General features: G+C 39.6%; 1 protein-coding gene across 5 annotated transcripts in view; it reads left to right on the top strand.

The window, feature by feature from the left end:
* robo4 (roundabout, axon guidance receptor, homolog 4 (Drosophila)) overlaps positions 1-24,716 on the top strand; it is a 35,911-nt gene extending 11,195 nt beyond the window's left edge. For 2 of the 5 annotated variants that reach the window (XM_019857743.1, XM_019857747.1), the window contains exons 4-19: positions 1,545-1,665; positions 1,784-1,922; positions 3,019-3,152; positions 4,937-5,049; positions 5,128-5,359; positions 5,434-5,555; positions 6,569-6,740; positions 6,860-7,057; positions 8,753-8,795; positions 8,881-8,993; positions 10,374-10,694; positions 13,456-13,560; positions 13,672-13,807; positions 17,300-17,527; positions 17,661-17,980; positions 23,657-24,716. In XM_019857743.1, coding sequence (XP_019713302.1) covers positions 1,545-1,665; positions 1,784-1,922; positions 3,019-3,152; positions 4,937-5,049; positions 5,128-5,359; positions 5,434-5,555; positions 6,569-6,740; positions 6,860-7,057; positions 8,753-8,795; positions 8,881-8,993; positions 10,374-10,694; positions 13,456-13,560; positions 13,672-13,807; positions 17,300-17,527; positions 17,661-17,980; positions 23,657-23,838 — 2,679 coding nt within the window. In that variant the 3' untranslated portion in view covers positions 23,839-24,716. The remainder of the gene's footprint in view (positions 1-1,544; positions 1,666-1,783; positions 1,923-3,018; positions 3,153-4,936; positions 5,050-5,127; positions 5,360-5,433; positions 5,556-6,568; positions 6,741-6,859; positions 7,058-8,752; positions 8,796-8,880; positions 8,994-10,373; positions 10,695-13,455; positions 13,561-13,671; positions 13,808-17,299; positions 17,528-17,660; positions 17,981-23,656) is intronic. The other 3 variants (XM_019857746.1, XM_019857745.1, XM_019857744.1) reach the window with 3 other exon arrangements.
* Positions 24,717-25,208: the final 492 nt, after the last annotated feature.

The raw sequence follows: 25,208 nt of genomic DNA, 5'->3' as shown, positions 1-25,208 counted from the left end.
GCATCCAAACACCTGGACCAAACCAAAAAGGAGCAGGCTTGGAGAATGGTGAGCAAGGAAGTTAGTGTATTTGGTTAGTGTATTTACTTGTTTACAGGTGTAGAACTGTGTACCAAGATAGTACCGTATTGGCCCGAATATAAGACGTCCCTGATTAAAAGACGACCCGCTCTTTTTCAAGACTCAAGTTTGAAAAAAGACTTTTTGAACACCAAATTAATTTTTATACAGAAAATAATTACAGTAGATCTGAAACAAATGATTATAACAATATATTTGAGAGAAAAAGCAAGTTATTTTGCCTCATTCAAATCTCAATATCTGAACATTTAAATATGTAAACTAAAGTGCAATCACATTCGTAAATGAATGGCTTCTGGTTTTTGAAATGTAAATTACATCATAACTTCTCCTCAGCTGCCAGTTAACCTGGCCGATCTTCGACCCACTTTTCTCCAGATTGTCGCTACGTTTCTCCATTTTCTGTTATCTCTTCCATTATTTTCTTCTCTTTTCTTTCTTACCGCTATTTTTTTATTTTTCTTCTTCGTGCTACCGCTATTTTTATTTTTATTCTTCGTGACAGGGGTTCGCTTTGGCCTGCGGAGTCAAGTTCAGCATTTGCTTCAATGATATCTGACGCCATCTAGCGTGTGAATGGGTATAATGTCTAGACTCCGAATATAAGACGACCCCCACTTTTTCAGTCTTATTTCAATGCAAAAAACACCGTCTTATATTCGGGCCAATACGGACGGTATTTAGTATTAGGCAAATTATTAGTAAAACCACCGACCACCTGATTCACAAGCGAACTTTTTTTTTTTTTTGTATATCGCAGGAGAAACCACGTCAAGCAACCTCCCCTGTAGTTCCTCTGCGAACAAATGCACGCAAGACACCTAGGGAGAAGCAATATTTCGTATTTGCTCTGAATCTCGCTTTGGAGTTACTCCCTCAAAGCACAAATGGTATCACTCTTTTGGGTGCAATATTAAGTGATAGCATTTCCACCCAAATGGTGGTTTTGATGGCAGAGGGGCCTCTCTGCATCCTAACAAAGTGAAACCATACAGTATGTAGTTATGAGGGAGATATAGCCTGCTCCGATGAGAGGCAAAACATCTTCGAAGACAACTAGAACAATCCAGTTGCGATATATTCAATAAAGGAATCAAAACTGTGCTCAATATTTTTTAGGAGAATTGTTGCAGAATAATAATTGAACTTTCTCATTGTAGTGCTCCTTTATCTGCGTTGTGGCAAGCTGTACAATTATGTATGCCTTCAAAATGTACCATTTTAACTGTAATCTAAGCACCAAGTTTTAAAGCATCTTTTAATAATCAAATATAATTTCGATTTTTGTATTGACAAAAAAAGAGAGATAAATCAGTTTGCACTCACTGTCAACTGAGTAATAGCGATCAAAGCTCCACTGATAATTCAATATTATATTTTGCACATTTGTAAAGCGATCAAACTTTTACTGTGAATTCTTCCTCCTGTTGGTGTGTGTGTGGGTGTGTTTTTGTGCTATCCAGGAGCTGAATGGAAAGCTTATCATCGCTCCTGCAGAGAAGAACCACTCTGGTGCCTATGTGTGTGTGGCCAGCAACACGATGGGGAAGCGCGAGAGCAGGGCAGCTCGACTCACTGTGCTCGGTTAGACATTTCCAGAGTCGAAATTGTCATTTAATATTAAAGTATTTTAATGCAATACCATTTTTCGAAATGCAATTTCATTCCACTTTGAAAACCGATTTACTTTCTTTTATTCTAGCAAAACCAGTTTTAGTGGTCAAGCCAGAAAATGTCTCAGTGAGATTGGGGGAGTCTGCCCAGTTCTACTGTCAGGCAAAAGGTGATCCTCCACCTGCCGTGGTCTGGAGCAGAGAGCGGGGCCCACTGCCCAATGGCAGGTATTGTGAATGTCAGATTTCATCGTACAGTACACAGTACAATATAATGCTTGTTTTATTCGTACCACAAGCTCTAAAGCACTACAACTTAGAAAGTATCAGTCAGAATTTGTCTAACATGACCTTGATTGACTCAGGAGCTAAAAGTAGTGATCAGTAAATCTTTCTTTTTTTTTTTAGCCGTTCAAAAGGAATGTTTGGGCGCAAGTAAACCACTGCTCATCACCAAAAGAACACAATAATTAGAGTGAAGCATGGTGCTGGAAGCATCATGCTTTGTTTTTTTTTTTTTTTTTCCTTTGACTGGGGTCCTTCGACAATGCAGAGGGCATTATTCCACGTTCGTAATAACAGCCACTGTCCCTTCAGGCTTCTGCAAGAAAGTAAAATACAAAGTAAATGACAGGGAAAGATTACTAGAATATCCGAATTTTATTTGGAGTTTGTCAGAGGCACTTTAAGTGGTGACAAGTATCTCCAGAATCTCATTTAACAGTTTAACGTTAATTGGTTCATTCTTTAGAACCACATCCCACTTATATCTCACTGAGTGGCAAAGATTTGCAAATGTGTGCACACGTAGGGAATGTTTTTTTTGGGGGGGGGGGGGGGGTCAGAGTTCGTGCACATGCTTGCAAACCTTTGCCACTAAATGAGTATGAGGTTATTGTTCAAATTAGAAGTGGAAAAAGTTTTGAAAAGGTTCATCTTTAATTCTTTTTTATTTTTACTTTTATTATCAGGATTTTTTTTCAACCACAAATACCTGGCATTTGAACAGGGGTGTGTAGACATTTTATATCCACTGCATTTCTGTAAAATTGCACAAAACAGCAGCGTTTGAGCTGCCATTATATGTGACATCTCTCAACATAACTCAGCAAGCATCAAAGGATTAACTCGGCGTGTGTGTTTTGCTTTTGCTGCTTTGTGATCTTTTTGCATATTATTGAAAATCCCAAGAAATCTCTGTTCCCTAACCGTGTTGACTTTCTTTTGGCAGTTGGCAAATACTTTTTGTGCATTACCGCCGTTGGCCATAAGGTGGTGGTAATGCACTCAAAAGTATTGAGGTAAAAGTCACATTTGTGTCCAGATATCTTATGAACCCAGACCAGACACTTCAGATCCATTATGTGACGGCCCAAGATGCTGGCAAGTACACCTGCACAGCGGTCAACGATGTCGGTGTGGTCACAGCCACTGCACAGCTACTAATTGAAGGGCAAAGTATGTCCGTATTATTTTTGTTGTGCTCTTCATTTGGTGAAACATTTATTCCAATTAATGCATTATTTTGGTGAAACGATATGAGGTTGAAGTTTAAGTTGGGCGGAATCGTACCTCCAAAATTAGCACTTTTCAGGAGACCCAATAACATTTTCAGTCATTGACGTTGCATCATCCAAGATAACAATTCATTTTCAACACTTAAGTTTGCTCAGTAACAAACTCTGCACATTTACTAATTCCGCATTTACGAAACGACTGCGTGCTAACTTGCGTTCGTTAGTCTAACACATAGCAATAGCATCGATAGCATCAAACTCTTGACAATATACTAGCTGTCTCCTGGAATGACATCAAGTTACTGTAAATGACTTCTCAACTTTGACTGCACTTTGTTACTAAGGGTGTCTCCAAGTTGCAATAATTTAATACACAAAGTCAAACAACACAACTATACAGTGATACCTCTACTTACAAACGCCTCTTCATACAACATTTTCAAGTTATGAAACGCCTCAATAGGAAAATGTTGCCTCTTAGGAATGAAATTTCAAGATACGAAAGGTAGAAATTCAGTATGGGCTGCTCCTCGCAGCTCCGAGTTTCCTGAACGCAACATCCTTATAGCTGCTTTGCCATTGGCTATTACCGAGCATCATCCTGGCATCCCATTGGCTAAGAGGAACTTCTACCGAACGTGTCCGTGTGTAGATAGATAGACATGTGTCTTTGCAGCATTCTCGTCATTCGCCCTTCAGGCCATGAGGTGTTCTGATAGTTTTACGTTAATGTGAATCACCCAGAAAAAGCGTACACCTGTCGCTCACGATGCTGATGTTTGCCTTGGACGTTTTCGAAGGATTGTTAAAAGCCTTCCTTGGATCAGTTCTTTACATAACGGCAGGCCAAAAACCACTTCTGAGAGAGAACATGAACTAAAGAGGGCAAAAAACAATGAGGACGCAGTTAAAAGTTAAATGACCATCATTTTTATTCTTTACTCTATTCTTTGTTTTTTACAGGATGCACAGCTGTCATTTATTGTGCAATAATGTAATTACAACATGTATTTGTTATATTTTTGATGCATTTTTATGCTTTAGAAAACATTTATGTCTGATTTTTTTTTGGGGGGGGGGCTTGGAACGGATTAGGGCATTTACATGCAAATCACGTCTCTACTTACAAATTTTCTAGTTAATAAATTTCTTCCAGAACCAATTAATTTCGTAAGTAGAGGTACCACTGTAACTATATTACAACATGTCTGAATCAAATAAAACATTATATTAACCTTCCATTCATCAATAATAATTGCCTGTAACCTGATAACATGACAAGCTGTCCACTGTCGTAACCGCTGTCCCTGAAAAGGGTTAAAGAGGTGGAACACAGTCACAAATGTTTCTTGTACATATGCGTTCCTTGTAACAGCACAAAAGCATGCTAGGAAAGCCTCCATGTGATCGTAAAATTTGTGCCAGTCCCCTAAGTAGTGCACCGGCAGTGGTGTGAATGTGTTAAAATTGGTAAATACTGACAGACAATGCCAAATTAGCTGCCTAAGCGTTGCTGAAATAACATTTGATAAATCTGCTTTGTTAAGTGGAAAGTGTCTCATTCCATGTTAGGTACACTTGCATATTGCTCTCTCTCTCTCTTTCTATCTCTCTCTCTCTCTCTCTCTCTCTCTCTCTCTCTCTCTCTCTCTCTCTCTCTCTCTCTCTCTCTCTCTCTCTCTCATAATCTTATATAATGCAGTAAGCTGCGTTTATTTCCTGTAGCTGCCAGCACGAAGCAGAAAGATCTCCACATAGAACTGTCAGCCCTGCGAGTGGTCCTCGAAAATGTCACAATCATGGCCCCAGGCTCCAACATATCACAAGTGCAATGGAAGGTATCTAAACACTGTGACATGGAAAATTGAGAGCATGTTTTGCTTCATCAGTTGCTTTTCTTCATCGCGTTCTTTCAGTTCCAGTCCCTCCCCATTCAGCCTCATTACCTCGATGGCTTTGAGGTCCTCTATCGTTGCCTTTTCCCCGCCAGCTCCGACTGGGCCGCAAAAAAGGTGACAGTGCCAAGCTTTCAGACCCAGGTTGGCCCATTAAGGAGAGGCTACAAATATGAGTTTAAGGTTCGCCCCTATGGCAGCAGTTTGTATGGCCGGGAGAGTAACACACGGCTCCTTAGAGTTCCGGAGACGGGTGAGGAATATTGCAGTCATTATATTTTCATAATTTGGAATTCAATGGTTACTTCATGAACTTTTTCGATGCAGTTCCCAGTGCAGCTCCACTCGCTGTGTCCATAACAGTTTATCATGATCACAACAACTCCATCCACCTAAACTGGGAGCCTCCTCCATCTGAAACTCACAATGGAATCATCCAAGGTTACCAGGTAATGCTTATTTAGCTGATTTGATCTTATAATAATAAAAATAATAATAATAATACATTTATTTTGAAAGCGCTTTTCATCGTACTCAAAGACACTTTCCAAGAGTTTAAAACACGGGATAAATGTACACTTTGAAGGCAAGAATACATGATTTAAAACAACTAGTCTCTCTTTATCTGCACTTCACTTGTGACACCTTTTCCTCATTTCAAGTTTAGAAGCAAATGTGATGAGTCATCAGAACCATTTCGTTCATGGTTCACTTTTTGAGCGGAGACCATTTCAACACATAATACAGGAGACCACAATTGTTTCTCAGTATATGCGTTATATTGTTAGTTAGTAGACACTGTTCGCAGTTTTACTGTAGTTCTGTTTCAGTTACATTTTGGCATCAAGTCAAGAACAGTACATACCTGTATATATTTGACTTGTTTTGCATGCGGTCACTATTCTGTGAGTTGCACGCCAGATGCACAGACTTATATTCACACATTATTTGTGTGTCGGAATACACACTGTCACATTTTTGCTGAAAAGACAGAAAATAATGTGGAAATGCTGCAAAGAAATTAATGAATTCAAATTTGGTAACATAAGATGCCCGCCGGTGGCTTCACCTTTCACTACAGTGAATAAACAGTATTGTGTTCCTATGACCAAATATTCTGGTTTGAAAAGGGACCCAGAGGTCTTATTTGGGTTTTTAAAAAGCAGAATGCTTTTTTTTTTTTTTGCTAAGATTCAGGTTTTGAAAGGGTTATTGACTGCATGTGAATGTATTCATTGTCATCAAGTGTACTGGTATTTAAATGGTAATATTTTTTCTTTTTCACATCTTTTCCACACACAATTTCTTGAAAAAAATAGTTTGATCAACTCTTAATTCCTATGCTGGGAGAGTAGACACAGTGGGTAGAAACTGTAAAAGTATAATATTCAACGTTTGGACGTTTCTAGGCTGGTCCAGAAAATGCCACCCAAACTTCAATCCAAACTGTTTCTTCATTCAGGTGTGGTGTGTCGAGTCATATGAGCAGCAGTACCAAAACTGGACTGTTGATAGCAGCCAACACTGGCTTGATATTTTTGCCCTGCAACCGGGGAAACGCTACTGGATTACCCTTGCAGCAGTGAACGGGGCTGGAGTAGGGGTGCCAAGTGACCCCCATGGATTTGTCATAAGTAAGCTAAAGCACATTTGAATCATTTTCGGGGCAATGCAAATACTACTTGTAATTCATTTTGTTTTACTGACACATGGAACATTATTTGTGGAGTAATTAATTTTGTTTGTTTGAAAGACCCACAGATAAGAGTTACTTCTGAGAGAGAAAGCCGCAGACCGGATCAGTCTCCCTTGCTTTCGCTGCTTCAGGATCCTGTATTGATCGGCAGCATTAGTGCCCTCCTGTGGTGCATTTTGGTAGTTGCAGCTGTCTGCCTCCTAAGACGCCACAGCAAAATGGGTCACCTTATACCAGGTCGTGACAGGGCTAAAGGTGTGTAATTGACCAACATGTAAAATGAACAACTTAAACATTGAAAATTTTACATGTAGAGGTCCATTTAGGATATTGTTGAAAGATTGACACCATCAGAGGTAATATTTTATCTAGTAGTGATGTCGTTGAACACACATCTGAATACATTACACTGATTTTAAAGTCACTGAATAGTCTCCCTGTGTTTAAGGATTTATTTTAATGTTGTTTTATTGGTTTTAAAGTCATTGAATCGTCTCCCTGTGTTTAAGGATTTATTTTAAGGTTGTTTTACTGGTTTTAAATGTCTTTATGGACCAGGGCAGGGGTGTCAAACTAATTTCACATTGAGGGCCACATATGGCCTCGGTAGATGTCAAGTGGGCCGTACCATTACAATTATACCATACTCTGCTCTCAATAACCAAAATAATATGTCTTTCCTTTGTTTTGGTCTAAAGAAGCACGAGAACATTAGGAAAACGTTGACATGTAATGAACATATGTTTTACAAAACATTTCATGAAGCACCTTATATTTCCTGAGACAAACGTGCAATTTACTTTTATCATTCACATATATGCATTGCAACTGATCCCACTGATTGTACAAAGGCACAAAACTTTAACAAGTAATTGGAGTAATGCTTGTTAAGACTAAATGAGATTTATAAAGAATAAGAATAAAAGAATAAGAATTTTTAAACCATTTACACATGTGCATATAAAATCTAAATTTAATCCTTGCTTACACCTTACAAACTAAGGAGAGTGCTATTAAATGTGTAAAGAATAAAGTATTCACATGTCCTTGATAGCGTCTGCTGTGTTGGGTCTGTCTCAGTGACAGACTGAGACTGCTGTTGTCTTCTTCTCTGATCAAAACAATGTTGTCATCTACTCTGATCAAAACACTGTGTCCCCTAGCGGATACTCCATGAATTGCACTTTATTAAAAATATTAATTCCGTGTCTTTTATGCATTTGTTTCACTTTTAAATGATCCTGCGGGCCTGATCGAACCTCCTTGGGTGCCGGTTCCGGCCCGCGAGCCGTATGTTTGTCACCACTGGTCCAGGGCCTTACTATCTTTCCGAACTTCTTTTACCTTATGAATCCCTCGAAAACGAGCCCAAGAACAGTGGAGCTCGGACTCGCACCCAAAATCCCCATTTACTAATCATGGTTGCTTTCGGAAACATGCTTCTAGCCCACACCTCTCCACTCCGACTGTCAGGAAACTCAGAGCATTGTTCAAATGTGCCATTCAGTCATTCAACGAGCCCCAAAAAAGGACTGCCGTAGCCCAGTGCGTCGGGCAGTATCATGGTTATTCTAGTTTCAAAAATGAAAAAACTACAATCGAAAATATATTTAGTTAACAAAAAAAAAAATAATTTTAAAGACACAAAAACTAACAAAGTACTTCTTCGCTTTACAAATAGAAATAACTCTGATCCTGGTGCAGACGCCCCCTTGAGCTGCTGTTTCCTCACCTGGATGCTCTCTGCCCAATCTGAAATCCTTAGGTCATGACATCATTATTTTTAAATTGTTTGTGTGTGTGTCTAGGTCCTTGTGGAAGAGTGGCAAGAAGGATTCATTTTATTTAATCAATAGCAGTTTAGGTTACATGAAAAGCATTGTGTAAATAAAGTTCGAATGAATGGTTGACCGATTGAATGGTTGATTCTGCTGTGATTTTTCTCAATAGGTTTGCGAAAACAAGCTGGTGAAGATATCTTTATTAATCACAGGTAAAAAGACGTGAGGTATGTGTTATCGCATTTTGGAATGCTCAGATGCTTGAAACTTGCTTGCATTGTGATTCCTCCTCTTCAGGATGACAGCTCCAGACTCTCCATGGATCTCTGGGAGTTGGAGACCTGCTTTTAACAAGAAATACCAAGATTTGTGGGCTCAAGACCTCAAACCTTCGGGGATGAGGAACTCAAGTGAGGACTGACTCCATATTTTTTTTTCTTTTGTTTTAATTTTTGATATTACACAAATGACAAAAAATACAACGACAGCACAGCATTCCACATAATACGGAAATAAACAAAGGACGGAATCGGGGAGGGGGTGCAGATAAACTTTGGAAACAATCGTTAATCCACAGTTATTTAGATCAAGTTGTTGTTCCTTTGTTCCCTAATGACAGTCCATTTTTGCAGCTTGTCCCTTTTCATGATTTTTGAAGGTTGAAGTTGCCTTTTCAGTAGGTCTAAAATGTCATTCAACCAATTATGTTTATTATAATAGTCTGTCTTACATACATTCCAATTCATAAAGTTAATTCTGTTAACAGACAGAATTCTTACCTGTACACGTTGTTTTACGTCCCAGTTAATACATGTCAGAATATTAAGGAATGTGACTTCTCAATATCACTTGGAAAATATCAGTTAGGGAGTCAGTCAACACATCTTTTTGCATATCATTGCAAATAAGACTGAGGTTTTCTAAAGTTAGGGTAAACCAGCTCTTTTGGGGGATGAATTCATTTTAACGCCTGTTTTTTAAAATTTCATGAACCTTTTTACGGTTTATGAATTTTACCATGAATTTTTCAATGCGTTATTTTTAAGCAGTACATTCATATTAAACCAATGAACCTGAAATTTTCACAAGACGGCTTTCTTTTTGAGAACTTCAAGAAAATACAATCGCGCAGCATGTACTTGCATGCTACTGAACACCCATTATTTATTTGCTAACCTAGGGTTGTTTTTCTATAGAAAGAAACAAAACCATGCAACAAACAAAATATGTATTTGAGGGGAACGCAAGGAAAATATTTCTAATCCAAGCTGTCTAATGAAAAAAGATCCAGTATGTGTATATGTACGCATGTACCGGTACATGCTGTGTATGCTAAGCTAAATATTCGCTATCCATTTGCATTTGTGTTGACCCGCTGTTTCAGTTTAACTAGTTGGCTCAATGGTGGTATCTGAGGTATTTCTGTTCTCAGCTCTTCCTCACTAATTATCTGTTTGTAGGCTCCGTGGCCTTTGTCTTCTTTTCTCCATCTTGTCTCCTGCTGTGTTGTTTTTCTGGCTGTCCATATAAATTTAAAATGTACTGATTGTCTGTTTGTCTGTTACGTTCTCGGCACATTTAAGTGCTTTTCAGAGGATCTAGACACCATTCTTCTTGTGTCATGTGATTTTCACGACCTGACTGAATTGCTATCAAGTGTCTGTTAAATGTGCCAAAAACTTACTGGACTTCATAAAGTCCATCTGTTTCCTTTTTGTTGTTTGTCTCGTTTTCACTACGCCGGGCAGTGAATTGCCACTTCAATCATATTTGAATTTATGTTTCATCAGACTTTCAAGTGCCAACTAAGAAAAACCCTAGCTGTATGGACTCAGCTGTTCCCATTGTGACTGACAGCTGTGGCGTCTATGGCACCTTTTATGTTGACCTCATGGGAAATGGGCTCAAGACCTTCAACAGTCCCAGACGTTACCCCGAAATGCCTCTTGGCCTGCCACAACAGCATGGATTTGAAACCATTCAGATATTCACTCAGCCGAAGACCTCACCACTCACTGGTAGGGAGATGTTACCATGGAAACAGTCCATACGGCCTCAGCCCAAAATGGGTGTTTTGAGGGAGTCATGGGAGAAGAAACACATCAAGCAAGGTGAGTAGTGGCGAATGAGTATTACTACTTTTTAAATGCAACGAGTCAAGTTTCCTTTTAGGTGGATGTCTGTGAATGCTACTCTCAATGAATTATTTCAAAACGACAGTAAAATGTAGTGTTTTTTTTTTTTTTTTTTGTAGGTCGCCACATATGAATAAAATTTGCATTGTTACATGATGTGTTGAAGGAGCTAAATTATAACTGTATTTTGTGCACTATTTTGCGCTTCGGCATATAAGGCACACCTTCATTGAATGGCCTATTTTAAAACAGTTTTCGTTTGTAAGGCGCACTGCATTATATAGAACAGAAGCTACAATAGTGGCTGTGGTTGCGCGATGCATCCACTAGATCAGGGGTGGGCAAACCTTTTGGCTCGGGGGCCACATTGACTTTTAAAATTTGACAGACTGGGTCAGCACAAGATACGGCACATATTAAAGAAAAACCTTGAAAAAAACAGAACAAAAGCTTGAAAGTATTAACATACAGTGTTGTTGATCACCCATTTTAGCCACTGCATTGCTGCAGATGGGTTGTGATCTGACCAGTAGAAGTAGGAGCGATACAGTATTTTCTAGTGAAGGAATCATATTTGCGGTGTCCAATATTTCCTTACAACAGAATTTCCTTCTGTGGGAAACAACTACGTTTCATGTCCTGTATGAAAGTCCAAGTATGTTAACAACATACATGTGTGACAACACAAGCAGCAAAGTGCAACAACATATTGCCCAAAAACTATTTATAACACAAAAACTGCAGTATACAGTACAGGTATATGAACAAAATATAGTATAAAAAATTAGGACTATTTGCTACAAAATGAGACTAATATCAGACCTTGATAGCTTTTCTTTCCACTCACTTACTGTCTCTAACTTGATCACCCCTCCATCACCACCCAAGACAGCGTTGCTTAGCTGATGTCGTGCAACCAACTTTTGAAGCCAGCCACGGAACGCTTCGAAGTCTTTGATGCCCATAGTTAGAGCTGTGGAGCTCGCCTTCTCTCTTAACAGCGGTCCACTTTGCTGAAGGTTTTTACCACGATAACAGTCAAACCATTCAAGGAAACGTCCATTGACTCGACTGTCCATCGAGTCGCAAGCAATTCACTGTGAGCAGGGAAATTGTCAGAATCGGACTGAGAAAGAATCACTTCCTTGTTTTTCAAAGTCTCTGACTCGAAGCGTTTCCTGAATGTTTCGTACTTTGTGACTTAATCGGATGCATTTCACTTTCTCTTCCGCGGTCATTATTGTTCCTCTTCGTTTGGATGCCACGATCTACAGGGCGTAAATGTAAATGAATGCCATTTTTAAAAATTTGCAGTTCCAGTAAAACTCACTGCAATAAAGAGTCACTTACATGCCGCTGTTTTGGATCCAATGATAGAAAATTGTGGCGCGGACACAGTTATTCCGTCGTATCGAGCAGGAGTTGCTCGAGATGGCGCTACTGCGGGCTTCCGTATGGCTTCCGGGTCCCGGACCTTCCATTGTTATGAATCGATCATTAATGTAATATAGTAGTAGAAAGTTTAATGCATAATTTATTTCTTTTACCGGGTTCAGGAATTTCTGTTTGACAGAGGTCCGCAGGGAGCAGATAAGATTTCTCCCTCTATCTCTCTCCCGCTCTCTTTGTCTCCCCCTCCCTCCCTGTGCTCTGCAACTTCAAGTTACTGCACCACCTGCCGTTGAAATGCCTGTCATTACAAGTCCAAATGAAATTAATGCAATTATTCACATCGAACCTTAATTGTGTACCAACCTTCGGCGGGCCGGATTAAAAAAACCAACGGGCCGGATCCGGCCCGCGGGCTGCAGTTTGCTCACTGGGGCTAAATATCCTTTGACGTCTTGCTTTTCTCCTTCTTCCTAACTCTGCTTTTGATATTTTCTTCGTTCATAATGGCTGCGCAGAGCTTACAAAGTAGTTGTCTGTTTGAGTGTGGGTTGGCGAATGCACATTTCCATTAGTGTCGGGCAGAACTCTCTTAGGTTACAATTGGTTCCTGCTAATAATCACAACTAGATGGGATCGGAACACTGACATGGAAACAACTCAATGGGGAAGATAAAGAGACTGTGACACCATGTATAAAGCGCATCGGATCATAGGGCGCACTGTTTTAGGAAAATTTAATGCTTTTCGGTGCACCTTATAATGCTGAAAATATGGTTTGTTGGCGCACAAGAGAGACCATAAGGCTCAATGGTATGACTGGCATAAATGTGGTTTTCATTGTTGCAATGGCCAAGATACTGTATTTATTATTACAACAAGACAGTGTACCCTTCAAATGACTTTGAAGTTCACTCTGTCAAACATAAACAATGTTTCATTTTATTAAAAAAAAAAATAATAATAACAATCTGATAATTTGAAACTGCCTGTGCTGCTTGGTTGAGTTTCTAATGTGTTTAATTGAAATACTATGAATAATTTTGCATGAGTCATTATGATTTTAATACAGTGAGATAAGCGGTGCAGAAAATGGATGGATGGATGTGGGTGGTAGATGATACCTCAGATTATCAAAAACCTTTTGTCCAAATCAACACAAATTGTTTTATTTACTTTTTATTTTTATTTCTCCTTTTGTAATTTTGTTTGCCTTTTGTCAATTGTTGTTGTATTGTATGTTCAATAAACAATTAACTAACTAACTAACTAACTAACACACAATTTACATTATTAGATGTATTTATTTTTTGTGTACATCAACAAAATACTTTCTTTTTACCTGCAGAGGTACATGCAGTGAAGAGTGTCCCCATAGTGCAAATCAGAAACCACGTTGATCCATCTTATGTCAGCCAACAGAGATTCAGTCATGTCCCATCGGGTCATCTTGGTATAGTTAAAAATTCCCTCACTCGTCAACATCAACCTCCACTTGTAATTGTCTTCTGATGTTGTACCTATTTCAACTTTTCTTGTATGTCTGTACACTGTGGATTTCCAGAGTATAATCAGTTTGCCGACTGCCCTCGGGTACAGCATAATTTTGCGTCACTACAACAAGTAGATGTGCGACCACCACCCAAACTGTTTAACTTGGAGGAAGCTATGGACATGCACAGTGTGACTTCAGATGAAGGGTAAGACACACACGTTATATCAGAAATAGTGATTGACCAATTGTCTGGCTGATATTCGGCATTTTGATGCAACTTAGCATCAGCCAAGTTTAAAAATCCAAGTAATCAAAAACTGGGTTATTTTAAGATCTTTGCAGTCACCTGCTGGCTAGTAGCAGCCGACAGGATGTGTGTGTGTGTGTGTGTGTGTGTGTGTGTGTGTGTGTGTGTGTGTGTGTGTGTGTGTGTGTGTGTGGTTTTTTTTTTTTACTTCAAGATAATAATGAGTGACCAAGTGAAATAATTTCAATTTTTGGTACGTTGAAAAATTGTAAGACTTCATTCACTGTCGAAAACTTTAGGGAACTATTTATTTGCTGATGTTTTCATTTGACTTTTGCTGCTTTTTGCTGCCCAGTCTGCGAGCACCCTGCACTTTTTGTTCAATATTTTAAACAAAGATGTGCAATTTCTAAGACTGAAAAAAACTTTTAACATGTTACAAATATGGATAGCTCGTTAATAAACAGAACCTTAGCGCAGGGCCCCACGATGTCCCGAAATAGTGGTATGTTGCCCTTAAAATTTGAGACACTGCAACTGCATTTTTCATCTATATCAATAAGTTTGATGATTTAAAAAAAGTATTATTGAATATTTTTTATTGCTGACAAACTTCTGCTCCATAATCCACCCATGTATTGTAGTAATGTAGTGAAATGAAAATTGACTTTGCAAGTCAATTTGTGATTCTTCGACACATCTCAGTGTTCGACTTTACACCCCGGAAATGTCAGGTTAAGGGCCACTGGGTTCCTAGTTTAAAAAAAAAAAGTTAAGATTGAGCCCTGCCCAAAAGACAGAACTTGAGCTACTCAGTGACGTATTTGGGTGACTGGGCAGCAAGTCATATTTTGTTAATCGCCATCCCATATCCAAAGGTGGCACACAGGCAGGCTTTCACCTGTCTATTTGCGGTTAGCTCTGCCTGACTGGTGCTGCTACCCTATTTTCATGCTTCTGAGCTGGCGAGCTTCCTCGGCGAGCTGGCTAGCTTCCTCAGCAAGCAGGGTCGCTCTCTTCAGCGAGCCGGCTCGCTCTCTTCGGCTTCCACCCCATTGGTTCAGCTGGACAGTCTCTGCCATGTTGTAGTTGTCCTGCACCATTTTTGAATCTTTCCATCTGTCATGCTGTGGCTAATTCATCTCTACTTTCCCCCAATCACCTGTCATGGCCGATGTCCACCTCCAGAGTATTCTTTTATCCCAGGACCATTTTCTTTCTGGGAACTTTTTTTTCAATTCCACCGGGCTGGACAGTGTCTCATCTCTGTGTTGATCCATCCATCCATCCATCCATCCATTTTCTGATCCGCTTTATCCTTACAAGGGTCACGTGGTGTGCTGGAGCCTATCCCAGCTGTCTTCGGGCAGTAGGCCGGGGGACACCCTGAAAATGCTTGCCAGCCAATCGCAGGGCACACAGAGACGAACAACCATTTACGCTCATAATCACACAATTTGGATTCCAGCTGCAGCCTTCCTGTTTGGAGTCTGCATGTTCTCCCCGTGACTGCGTGGGTTTTCTCCGGGTACTCCGGTTTCCTCCCATCCATCCATCCATCCATCCATTTTATGATCCACATATCCTCTCAAAGGTCGCCAGGCGTGCCGGATCCTATCCTTGCTCTTCAGGCAGTAGGCAGGGGACACCCTAAACCGGTTGCCAGCCAATCGCAGGGCACACAGAGACAAACAACCATCCACGCTCACACTCACACAGAGGGACAATTTTGAGCGTTCAATCAGCCTGTCATGCATGTTTTTGGAACGTGGGACGAAACCAAAGTACCCGGAGAAAACCCACACAGGCCCGGGAAGAACATGGCACTCCACACAGGAAGGCCAGAGCTGGAATCGAACCCGGTACTTCTGCACTGTCAGGCCGACGCGCTAGCCACTCCCACACCGGGCCGCCCTCTCTGTGTTCACTTTAGTTTTTTTCAATATCTAAAAAAAAAAAAAAAAACCACACAAAAAAAACATGGGAGGGTTTGTGGGGTTTTTTTCCCTTATTTTTGCTTTTTTGTGAGGGTGGCGCCAACCTCTATTTCTCATGAAAGAGTTTTTTTTTTGAAGAATTTGGAGGGGGGGGTTACAAAAAAACAAACAAAAACAGATGTGCTGTGGAAAAGTGGTTGGGAAATACTGGTATACCAGTGGGATAGAAAATGGATGGTAAACGTGCAAACAGCTAATGGTTAGGCTCTGCCAACGAAGGTGCTTCTACAGCAGGGGTGTCAAACTCTCTTTTGTTGTGGCCCACATTGAAGTTATGGTGTCCTTCGGCGGGCCGTTATGATTGTGAACCCATATAAATGTAAATTGTTCTTATGTTATCACATATACACACCAAATTGATGGATAACTCGTTTTGAATTCAGGCACAGGAAATAGTGTGTTCAAGTATTTCTCACTTTATTTTCATAGAGGTTTGGGAACAAATGCTCGCAATATCTTATGCCTCGGTGTTAAAAGAGAAGACGATTTGAAATAAAGATGAAGTCAACACATTATTTGCCTCTGCGGACCACCTAAAATTATTTTGCCGGCCAAATCTGGCCCCCAGGCCTTGAGTTTGACATAAGTGTTCTCCAGGCACATAGATACTGTATTGGCCCGAATATAAGCCGGCCCTGATTATAAGACGACCCCCTCTTTTTCAAGACTCAAGTTTGAAAAAAGACTTTTTGAACACCAAATTAATTTTTATACAGAAAATAATTACAGTACATCTGAAACAAACGATTATAACAATATATTTGAGAGAAAAAGCATGTTATTTTGCCTCATTCAAATCTAAAGTGCAATCACATTCGTAAATGAATGGCTTCTGGTTTTTGAAATGTAAATTACATCATAACTTCTCCTCAGCTGCCGGTTAACCTGGCCGATCTCTGACCCACTTTTCTCCAGATTGTCGCTACGTTTCTCCATTTTCTGTTATCTCTTCGATTATTTTCTTCTCTTTTCTTTCTTACCGCTATTTTTTATTTTTCTTCTTCATGCTACCGCAATTTTTATTTTTATTCTTCGTGACAGGGGTTCATTTTGGCCTGGGGAGTCAAATTCAGCATTCGCTTCAATGATATCTGGCGCCATCTAGCGTCGTGAATGGCTATAATGTCTAGAACCCGAATATAAGACGACCCCCACTTTTTCAGTCTTATTTCAATGCAAAAAACACCGTCTTATATTCGGGCCAATACGGTATTTGCAACAACTCTACATGAAACCGTAACCTTTCTATCTTTCCTCATTTCTGACGAACTTCTTTGAAACTACAACTTTAGTGCTGAATTATGCCAATATTGTGTCTAAAGTGCAGAAAGGTTTGTGTTACCACTGAGCACAATGATTTATTATTCTGAGTGGAAAATTATAAAGAACACAATAATGTTTTCCCTGGGTCTAACACTAAAAAAAAGTGTGCCTTGTTTTTCATTCTTTTCAGATCCAGTCGCTCCACAAAGCTAACAATGGATCTCGGCTCTCTCCAGTCAGTGTGTGATACCTCAGGCAACTATCTACTCTCCACCAACAACAATACGAACTATCCCTCCTATAGCCCACTATCCACTGCATTGTCCAGCAGATCTCTGAATGAAGAACAAGATGGCACACTAACTGCACAGGAAGCCACCCAGTATCTGGAGCTTAGTCCCAAACTCGAGAAATCCAGGTATGCATACAATAATAAAAAAAATGATGTTTTTCACTTTTTGTTCAAGATCGCTCACCCACAATATAGCCTTTTCTTTAAAAAAAACAAAAAAATATCACTAGCTGACCAAATCATTGTTCTCTATCATCAGTGCTCTTTCTTGCCTCCTCCCTCTTCCCTCCACGATGGGTTGTCACAGTGAGCTCATCCCTTCTACTCCGATGCCCCCTGACACTTCCTCTGAGGCCCCACCGATTGGATTGCGCCACGCTCGCCTTCAAAGTTCACCTTCCTCCTGTTACAGTGAGTGGGACAGCTCCCTGTGGAACACCTGGAGCTCAATTACGGATGGAAACTTTGCAAGTGCCCGCGCAAGCCTCATCAGCTCAGTCGACAGCTGCTACACCAATGCCAGTAGCAACTTTGCCCACTTTCTGACAACAGAGTCTGTATCTGGAGCTTCTTTGTCAGGTAAGCAGATAAAAACCCCATTGTTATGTCGCTGCAAAAACATTGCGTTTAGGCGTAGAAAAAAAAGTCGTGTGTTTCCGGTAACATGAAATTTCAGCATAGGGTCGGTAGGTCGGACAAAGTTTTTTTTTTTTTAATCCCCCCCCCCCATCAAAAATGTAAACAAAATAACCATAAAACATAATACAAGGAGACATTGAAACCCCCGCTTGCCGCCAAAGGCGGTGAGAGAGTTGGGTACCCGGCGGCTGGGTGTTACAGCCATCTCGTTACCTCTGCGTCCCGCGTCCTAGACGCATAATTTTCCCACGGGACGCACAGTTCCAAATAATGTGTGTTTTTGGGACGCAAGGACATTTCTCAGTCAAAACAAACAAACAAAACAAAAAAAAACTACGGCAAGCCTGAGGATTTCACGGTAACAATAGTTACCGGTAGCGTATCGTTTCCGTGGCGTCATTTTAACGGTACCGAAAATTAGTTTAACCATTAAAGTCACCGCACACGACTTGACTGTGTGATCAACGCGATTTCACTGCGCCTCTATGTGTGTTTGTGGTGTGGTGTGTGAGTGTGTTTCTTCTAATTTACTTTCGTTTTGTTTTGTTTTCAGTGTTGGGGGTGACGCAACAGATAACGTTATATGCGCATGCGGGTTGCTATTTTAGTCCACAAATTGAGGAATCGCGTGGATGAAAGTTTGAGATGGCGGCGAAAAAAACTCACAAAGGTCTACTAATTACGACATTTCAGAAATGGGAATGCCAGTCTGATTTTTCGTATGAATCGTCCAAAGGACGTATCACTAAACTCACCTGTGACGTATGCACAGAACACGAGAGCGAGATACGACGAGAGGCACGATTACGAGCAAGTTGGTCATTAGATTTGTAGGCTAATCGCTATGAAAAATATTATGAAACAGTATTGGTTATTCTATAATTTACTGGTTGTAGCATGGTACCTTTATGAATAAAACATTCATCACAAGGGGTAGTAATGCTAATGTTAACTGTTGGTAGAACTAATGATGACGTGTGTTAAATTTGAAGGTTGTTTGAAAAAAATGCTGACCGTAAAGTTTTTTTTCGAGGTAGAAATTCTCGGTCGGTCGGGTTACCGGAAACACACTACTTTTTTTTCTACGCCTTATCTACGTAAATCAGTGGTCCCCAAGCTTTTTTATGGGACCACATTTTTCAGACTATAAATTGCATTTTTTTCCCCCATGGTTTGGCTGGTACTCATACTCAGGAGCGACTTGAAAATATTAAGATGAGAGTTCATACTCGCACCCAAAATCAATGTTCCATAATTGTGCTGACGGCACTGAACGAGTTCTGTTTGGATTCTGCGTCTAATTATGGAGAAGCTTTTCTTTTTGTTTTCTAATGGCATACCTTAACTAACTCACTGCGTGGGTTTTTCCAGGTACTCCGGTTTCCTCCCACATTCCAAAACATGTGTGGTATATTAATTGATCACACTAAATTGTTCGCGGTGATTGTGGGTGTGAATGATTGTTTGTCGACAGTGCTTGATATAGCATTTGTCCCCGTCCTAATTTCTGTGTTCTTTGCATATTTGTCACAAACAAAGATTTCAGTTCAACAAACAAATATTAGTATCACACAGAGACGACCCAAGGAAATAGACAATGCAGTTTCTAAATGCCAATTTAATTTATTAAGGCACAAAAAAAATTTAATCCAGCTTTTGTGCGATTTTGTGTCACAGCACTGAAGTGTTTGCTTTTGTAATCTAAACGAGAACATAAAAAGAGCGGATTTAACGAAAAAAATCAGTAGTGGGCATCACACCCTGCAGTGTGAACGTAGCCTGTCTAAGCGCGCCAGCAAGCTACCGGGATGAAAACGACCTATACATGCAATATTTTGTACCTCGCAGCAAGTATTATGTACTACAATTGAGTACCCACTTAATTGTCATGCCTGTCACTAAACGTCAAAGGCATAGATAGATGAACAAAGATACATTTGTAATGAATAAATAAGGATAATAAATAAGGATTTTCATAAAAATGAAATCTTCCTACAGCTGGCGAAGAGCATTCTGTTGATGAGCCTTTGTGGGTGCACTCTGACTACGGCCCAACACGTCATTGTGAGCCGATTTTGGGAATGCATTTCCAGACCATTAAAAATGTTGTATTCTCATGATTAGTGTTAGTATTGTAATGATTCTTATTTCCCGATACAGTCCAAGTATTGTTTTGAGTTTCAATCAATGTGTGACATTATTTTATTCACTAACTGGTTGGGAGTAATCACAAATTTCTCTATCCATATGATTTGACATTCAAGGTTTTTTGCTGCCTGAGTTCATTTGTAACAAAACAAAAAAATCTGCACTGACATATTTTAGCCAGCTGTCCTTTATTGTGTACCCTTTGCAATGAAATCATGATTAGCCTCAGGTAGAGTTCTTAATGCTCAAGACCATTACCAGAACATAAGTGTGAAACGTTGAAACCTGTTTTTAATTTGCTCAATGTAAAAGCAAGTCGCCGAACAGCACTGGTCTTGTTACATACAGTATGCTTTTATCTGGCTGGTCACAAATGTTGAAGGAATCCAGTATCTCAATTACATGTGTCTGTAAGGCAAGACCAAATAATTCCTGCACTCAGCTTTAGACAGCAGTGATGTATCATCAACAGCCATTGTCCAAACATCTAACTGAAGGCTGCTCCTCTACATCAACCCTTTGAGTCTTGTACAGTATGTGCTTCTGCATTCATCCACTAGGTGGGGACCTCGTTCTAGTTATGCATGTTGGCAGATTTATCTTTCTCATTACCGAGAAAATATTTTGGTGGTCTTTGCAGGTTGGCACTATAGAGTCATCGTGTGCTTATTTACAGGATATACATAACAAATTAAAGTAGCAGAGGTAGGAGTCGAAAGTCGAACATGAAAGTTTGAAGCCAATCTGACTCAAAAAATAAATGAATAAATAAAAATCAAGAAGTCAAAGGCCCACTACATTTCAAGCTAGTTGGATCATGTCAGCACTTGTTTTAAGCAAGTCATACCTGTCCTGTAGTCGCTTTCTTCAATCATATTCAGTCACTGTATGGGGAAGATAATGAATTTTTTTTCCTCACTAAATATGACAGGAAATTTTTTTATGAAAGTTAAATGAGCAGAAACTTATAGTGAGAAATGAAGTGTATTTATAAACACTAAAGAGTATCGAGCTAGCTAGCTAGCTAGCTAGCTATACAATACATTTTATAAAACTCTGTCTTCCTGTCAGTTTTTTTTTTTTAAATCTACATGCACAAATACAGCACTGCAAATAAGTGGTGCTGAAAATATTTATGTGTGCGCCAGATTCAACTGTGTCAGTGCAGATTTGGGTCCGTATACTGCAGGTCAGTGAGTGTGGCTATGGTCAGGCCAGCCGCCTGTCGAAGTCTAGCCAGATTCCCCTACAATTGCTTTCGAGTGCCAACTGCAAAAGAAAAGCCTAATAAGGCATTCATATCCATCTGTTGTTACTATTGCGGACTTGATGAGCTTGTTTTTGAAGTTGGCCCTCGCAGCACATTGCATAATAGCCTATGAGCAACCGATGTGGTAGCAGGCTTGACTTAGCTGGCGCAAACATCAACAGTGTTGGGGTAGAGGCGGGGGGCGAGCACGGGGGGGGCCGCAGAAAAGACGGTCATCTCGCTCTTACTGTACCGCGACTTCGACGGTCCATCTAAATTTGTCTTCATGTGTAAGTAGTCCGTTGTGCAAAACAGATTGAGGACCGGAACGTTACCCTAAAGAAGTACTTATATCAGCTGCATAGTCCCATATGAAAGTGAAGGGTGAGTAATTAATTTTTCAAAGGGGCCGTCTGAGAAACTGAAAAATCTGTCGAAGGCCACAGGAATATGCTAACTCACTTGGATTAAATCTGAATGTATTGTCTTTTTGGTTCAATAAACTGGCACTTGAGTAACCATGCTATGTTGTTTTAATTTTGAAATAAAAAAATAGTGAAAAAACTTACAATTGGTCACATTAAAAGGATTGACATATTAACATTAAATCATGATTCAAACTTTTTTTTTTTGCCCATCGGTGATATGTGCTGTATCTGATTTTTTTGAATTTCAATTCAAATTTTTTTGAAATCCAACTCAGGCCTCTTTCATATGTGGATATAAATCCGATATATACAGTATTTGATGCGTGTGAAGTATGGACGCTCAGGTCATGCTCTTACGATCTAAATGTCATCAAGTGCAAATATGTGTTCCATGCAAGCTTTGTAGAGTGCTTGGGAGACTACTCAATCGCCCTTGCATCTGCAAAGTTCTTTTGAGTACCATATTTAATGCACTGTAAGGCCGATTTTAAAACTGTTTTGAACTGTAGGGCACACCACATTATAAGGTGCAGAGAATAGTAACTACAATAGTGTCTCTGGTTGCACTATGCATCCACTAGATGGTGCAACGCTAAAGGCAATACAATTCAATACAACAGTGGTTCTTAACCTTGTTATTGATTCTGAACCCAACCAGTTCTTATGCACGTTCACTGACCCCTTCGTTAGTTAAAAATAAAAATTTGATTTTTTTACAAATTCAAGACATTAAAAAATACATTTATTTGTTTTTTAAATTTTTGTTTAAAAACAAAAAAAAGTAAATAAAATTACATGGCCTAAGTATAGTTTTTTTAATAGTTGTATGACCTACTATCACGACAGTCACACAGTGACTACTGAGTGAACTAAATTTCCCGCAGCACTGATTGGACAAGCAATGTAATGTGATCATCTGCAGCCAGTGATGGGTAAGCAGGTGTGTCAAAACTAATTGACATGTTGAGTCGGGTGTGTCTTAACCTCCATGGCAGAGGCTCCGTCGAACCCCTGAGACCGATTCACTGAACCCCTAGGGTTCGATCGAACCCAGGTTAAGAACCACTGCAATACAATAAAGAATGTTATGAAGACAATTGATTCAACAAAAAGGCAAACAAACCTCGTGGGCTCACATCCACAAGGTGATAAATATCCTTTAAAGTCTTGCTTGTCTCTTACTTCCTTTGTTTAATCAGTAGTTAACTAAATTTTGTTATTATCTTCGTAAAGTAGTTGTCTGTTTGAGTGTGTGTTGGCGAATGCACATGTCAATTAGTGTCGGGCAGAACCCTTTTAGGTTGCAATTAGTTCCTGCTAATAATCACCACTAGATGGCATAGGAACACAAACAGGGAAACAACTCAATGGGGAATATAAAGAGCGTTAGTCTCGTTAAATTAGGCACATCGGGTTATAAGGCGCATTTTATATTTGATTTAACTCCCCCCTGAAACATGAAGCATGAAGTTGACATTTGGTAATAGAAATAATTCAGCCTTGCTGATGGTTTATCTGTTAGGTGTGGCAATGACATGACACTCTCTTAGAGTTTGCATCTTTGGAGTTTTACAGACTTTCTGCTTCCTCCAGCGCCAGTGATATAAAATCGAAGAGACAGAGACATCACAAATGTAGTCGATTGTTGTATCGCAAAAGACATGTTGCAGACAGTAAGCACTGTCAAAATAAATTGTGTAAATTATGGAGTGTATTGTCCTCTACTGCATACTGTTCCATGCCTTACTCTCACAACTACTGTCAATGCACATCTCCCCCTTCTGTGTTTAGAATTTTCTCCACCAGCCTCCCCACTCAGCGGCCTGTATCCATCATTTTGCGCCGAGGACCACAGACTCAGAGAGGTGGACCCTGTTCCTGCGTGGGACTGGAGCGTGAACTGGATGGAGGAAATGGAAGCTCAGTATAGAGCTCACTATCCTGGCAGAAATACAAAATCCTTTAATACTTAGGGAATTCTTTTCCCAGGTTTGTCAGAACTACAGGACATCAAAGTGGATCAACACAATTTTGTCTTCGCAGCACTGCAACATATAAAGCCTTTAAGTACTTTCGGCTTTCCAAAAATGTTTACATATCCAGGTGTAATGTAGGACAGTCTTTTTTTATATTTTTACATTTCTTTACATCTATGATCTTGCATTTCTGTAATTGTTTCCTCAGGTCACCCTATGGAAATCCAAATACTTAATCTGAAATCCTGCAAATGACCTCCATTGCGTTGTCATTTTTTTTCCCCTCTCCTTGTATTACTTTCACACATTAAAGAGGAGGATAATGAGAAACCTCCCTTGGGCTGTTCTCACCTGGTGTGTTCTGAAAAAGACACTAAGCCAGTGAGATAGAATCATTAAGCACAAAAAAAATACCAAGTGAGCTTTTCTCACAGCAGATGTTTGCTGATTTTCATGTTGGCTGGAAGATTATATAAGAGCTGACAGCTCAGCAAGTAGCGTGTTACCTCCTAATTTTTTTACTGGCATACTTTCACAATATTTAGTTTGGAACTATAAATTTAAAAGACGCTCGCTTTGGGCCCTTCCAAGTTCATGCCACAAATTGAAAATGCTATTTTTAGGGCCCCTGTCAGTCACATGACATTAGGTGTCATCCCTTCCAACCACCACCTAAGATGGCAGCCCTGTATATCTAGCAGTGGTTATTTATAGATGTGTAAACATCCATTAAAGAGCGTTTTTTTTTCTTGCTTATTAACTTCTTATTCCAATGATTTTTATATACTGTATTAATTACCCTTATGCAAACTGTAGATGAAGTGTTGAAATCTGTTTCAATAATTTGCATTATATAAAACTAATTTGCAATCACATATGCTTGAGCATTTTTTAATAAGGTCTTCAGCTAATTTAAGATAAGAAAACCTTTATTCATCTCACAATGGGGAACTTTCCAATTTTTATTTTTATTTTTAGTTTAGTTTGTAAGCATGCATTTACATGCATGTTTTAGTATGAGTGTGTGTGTGTGTGTGTGTGTGTGTGTGTGTGTGTGTGTGTGTGTGTGTGTGTGTGTGTGTGTGTGTTTGAATGATAATACCGTATTTTCCGGATTATAAATGGCTGTGTAGTATAGGTCACAACAGCCCTAAAATACAAAATAAAGAAAAAATATACAAAAGTCACCCTGGAGTATAAGTCACATTTTGGGGGGAAATTTATTCAATAAAATCCAACACCAAGAACAAGACATGTAATTTAAAAGGCAATTTAAAATAAAAATAAAAAACAAGCTGAATTAGTGTACGACATGCTAATGGGGGTAGATGCTTCTACGTTGCTTACTCATCGTCAACTTATCAACA

The sequence above is a fragment of the Hippocampus comes genome, unplaced genomic scaffold (genome assembly GCF_001891065.2).
Source record: "Hippocampus comes isolate QL1 unplaced genomic scaffold, H_comes_QL1_v1.1 scaffold248, whole genome shotgun sequence".
In the NCBI taxonomy this organism is placed as follows: Eukaryota; Metazoa; Chordata; class Actinopteri; order Syngnathiformes; family Syngnathidae; genus Hippocampus; species Hippocampus comes.
Note: the sequence above shows the minus strand (reverse complement) of the source record. Positions and strands in the feature narration are given on the sequence as shown.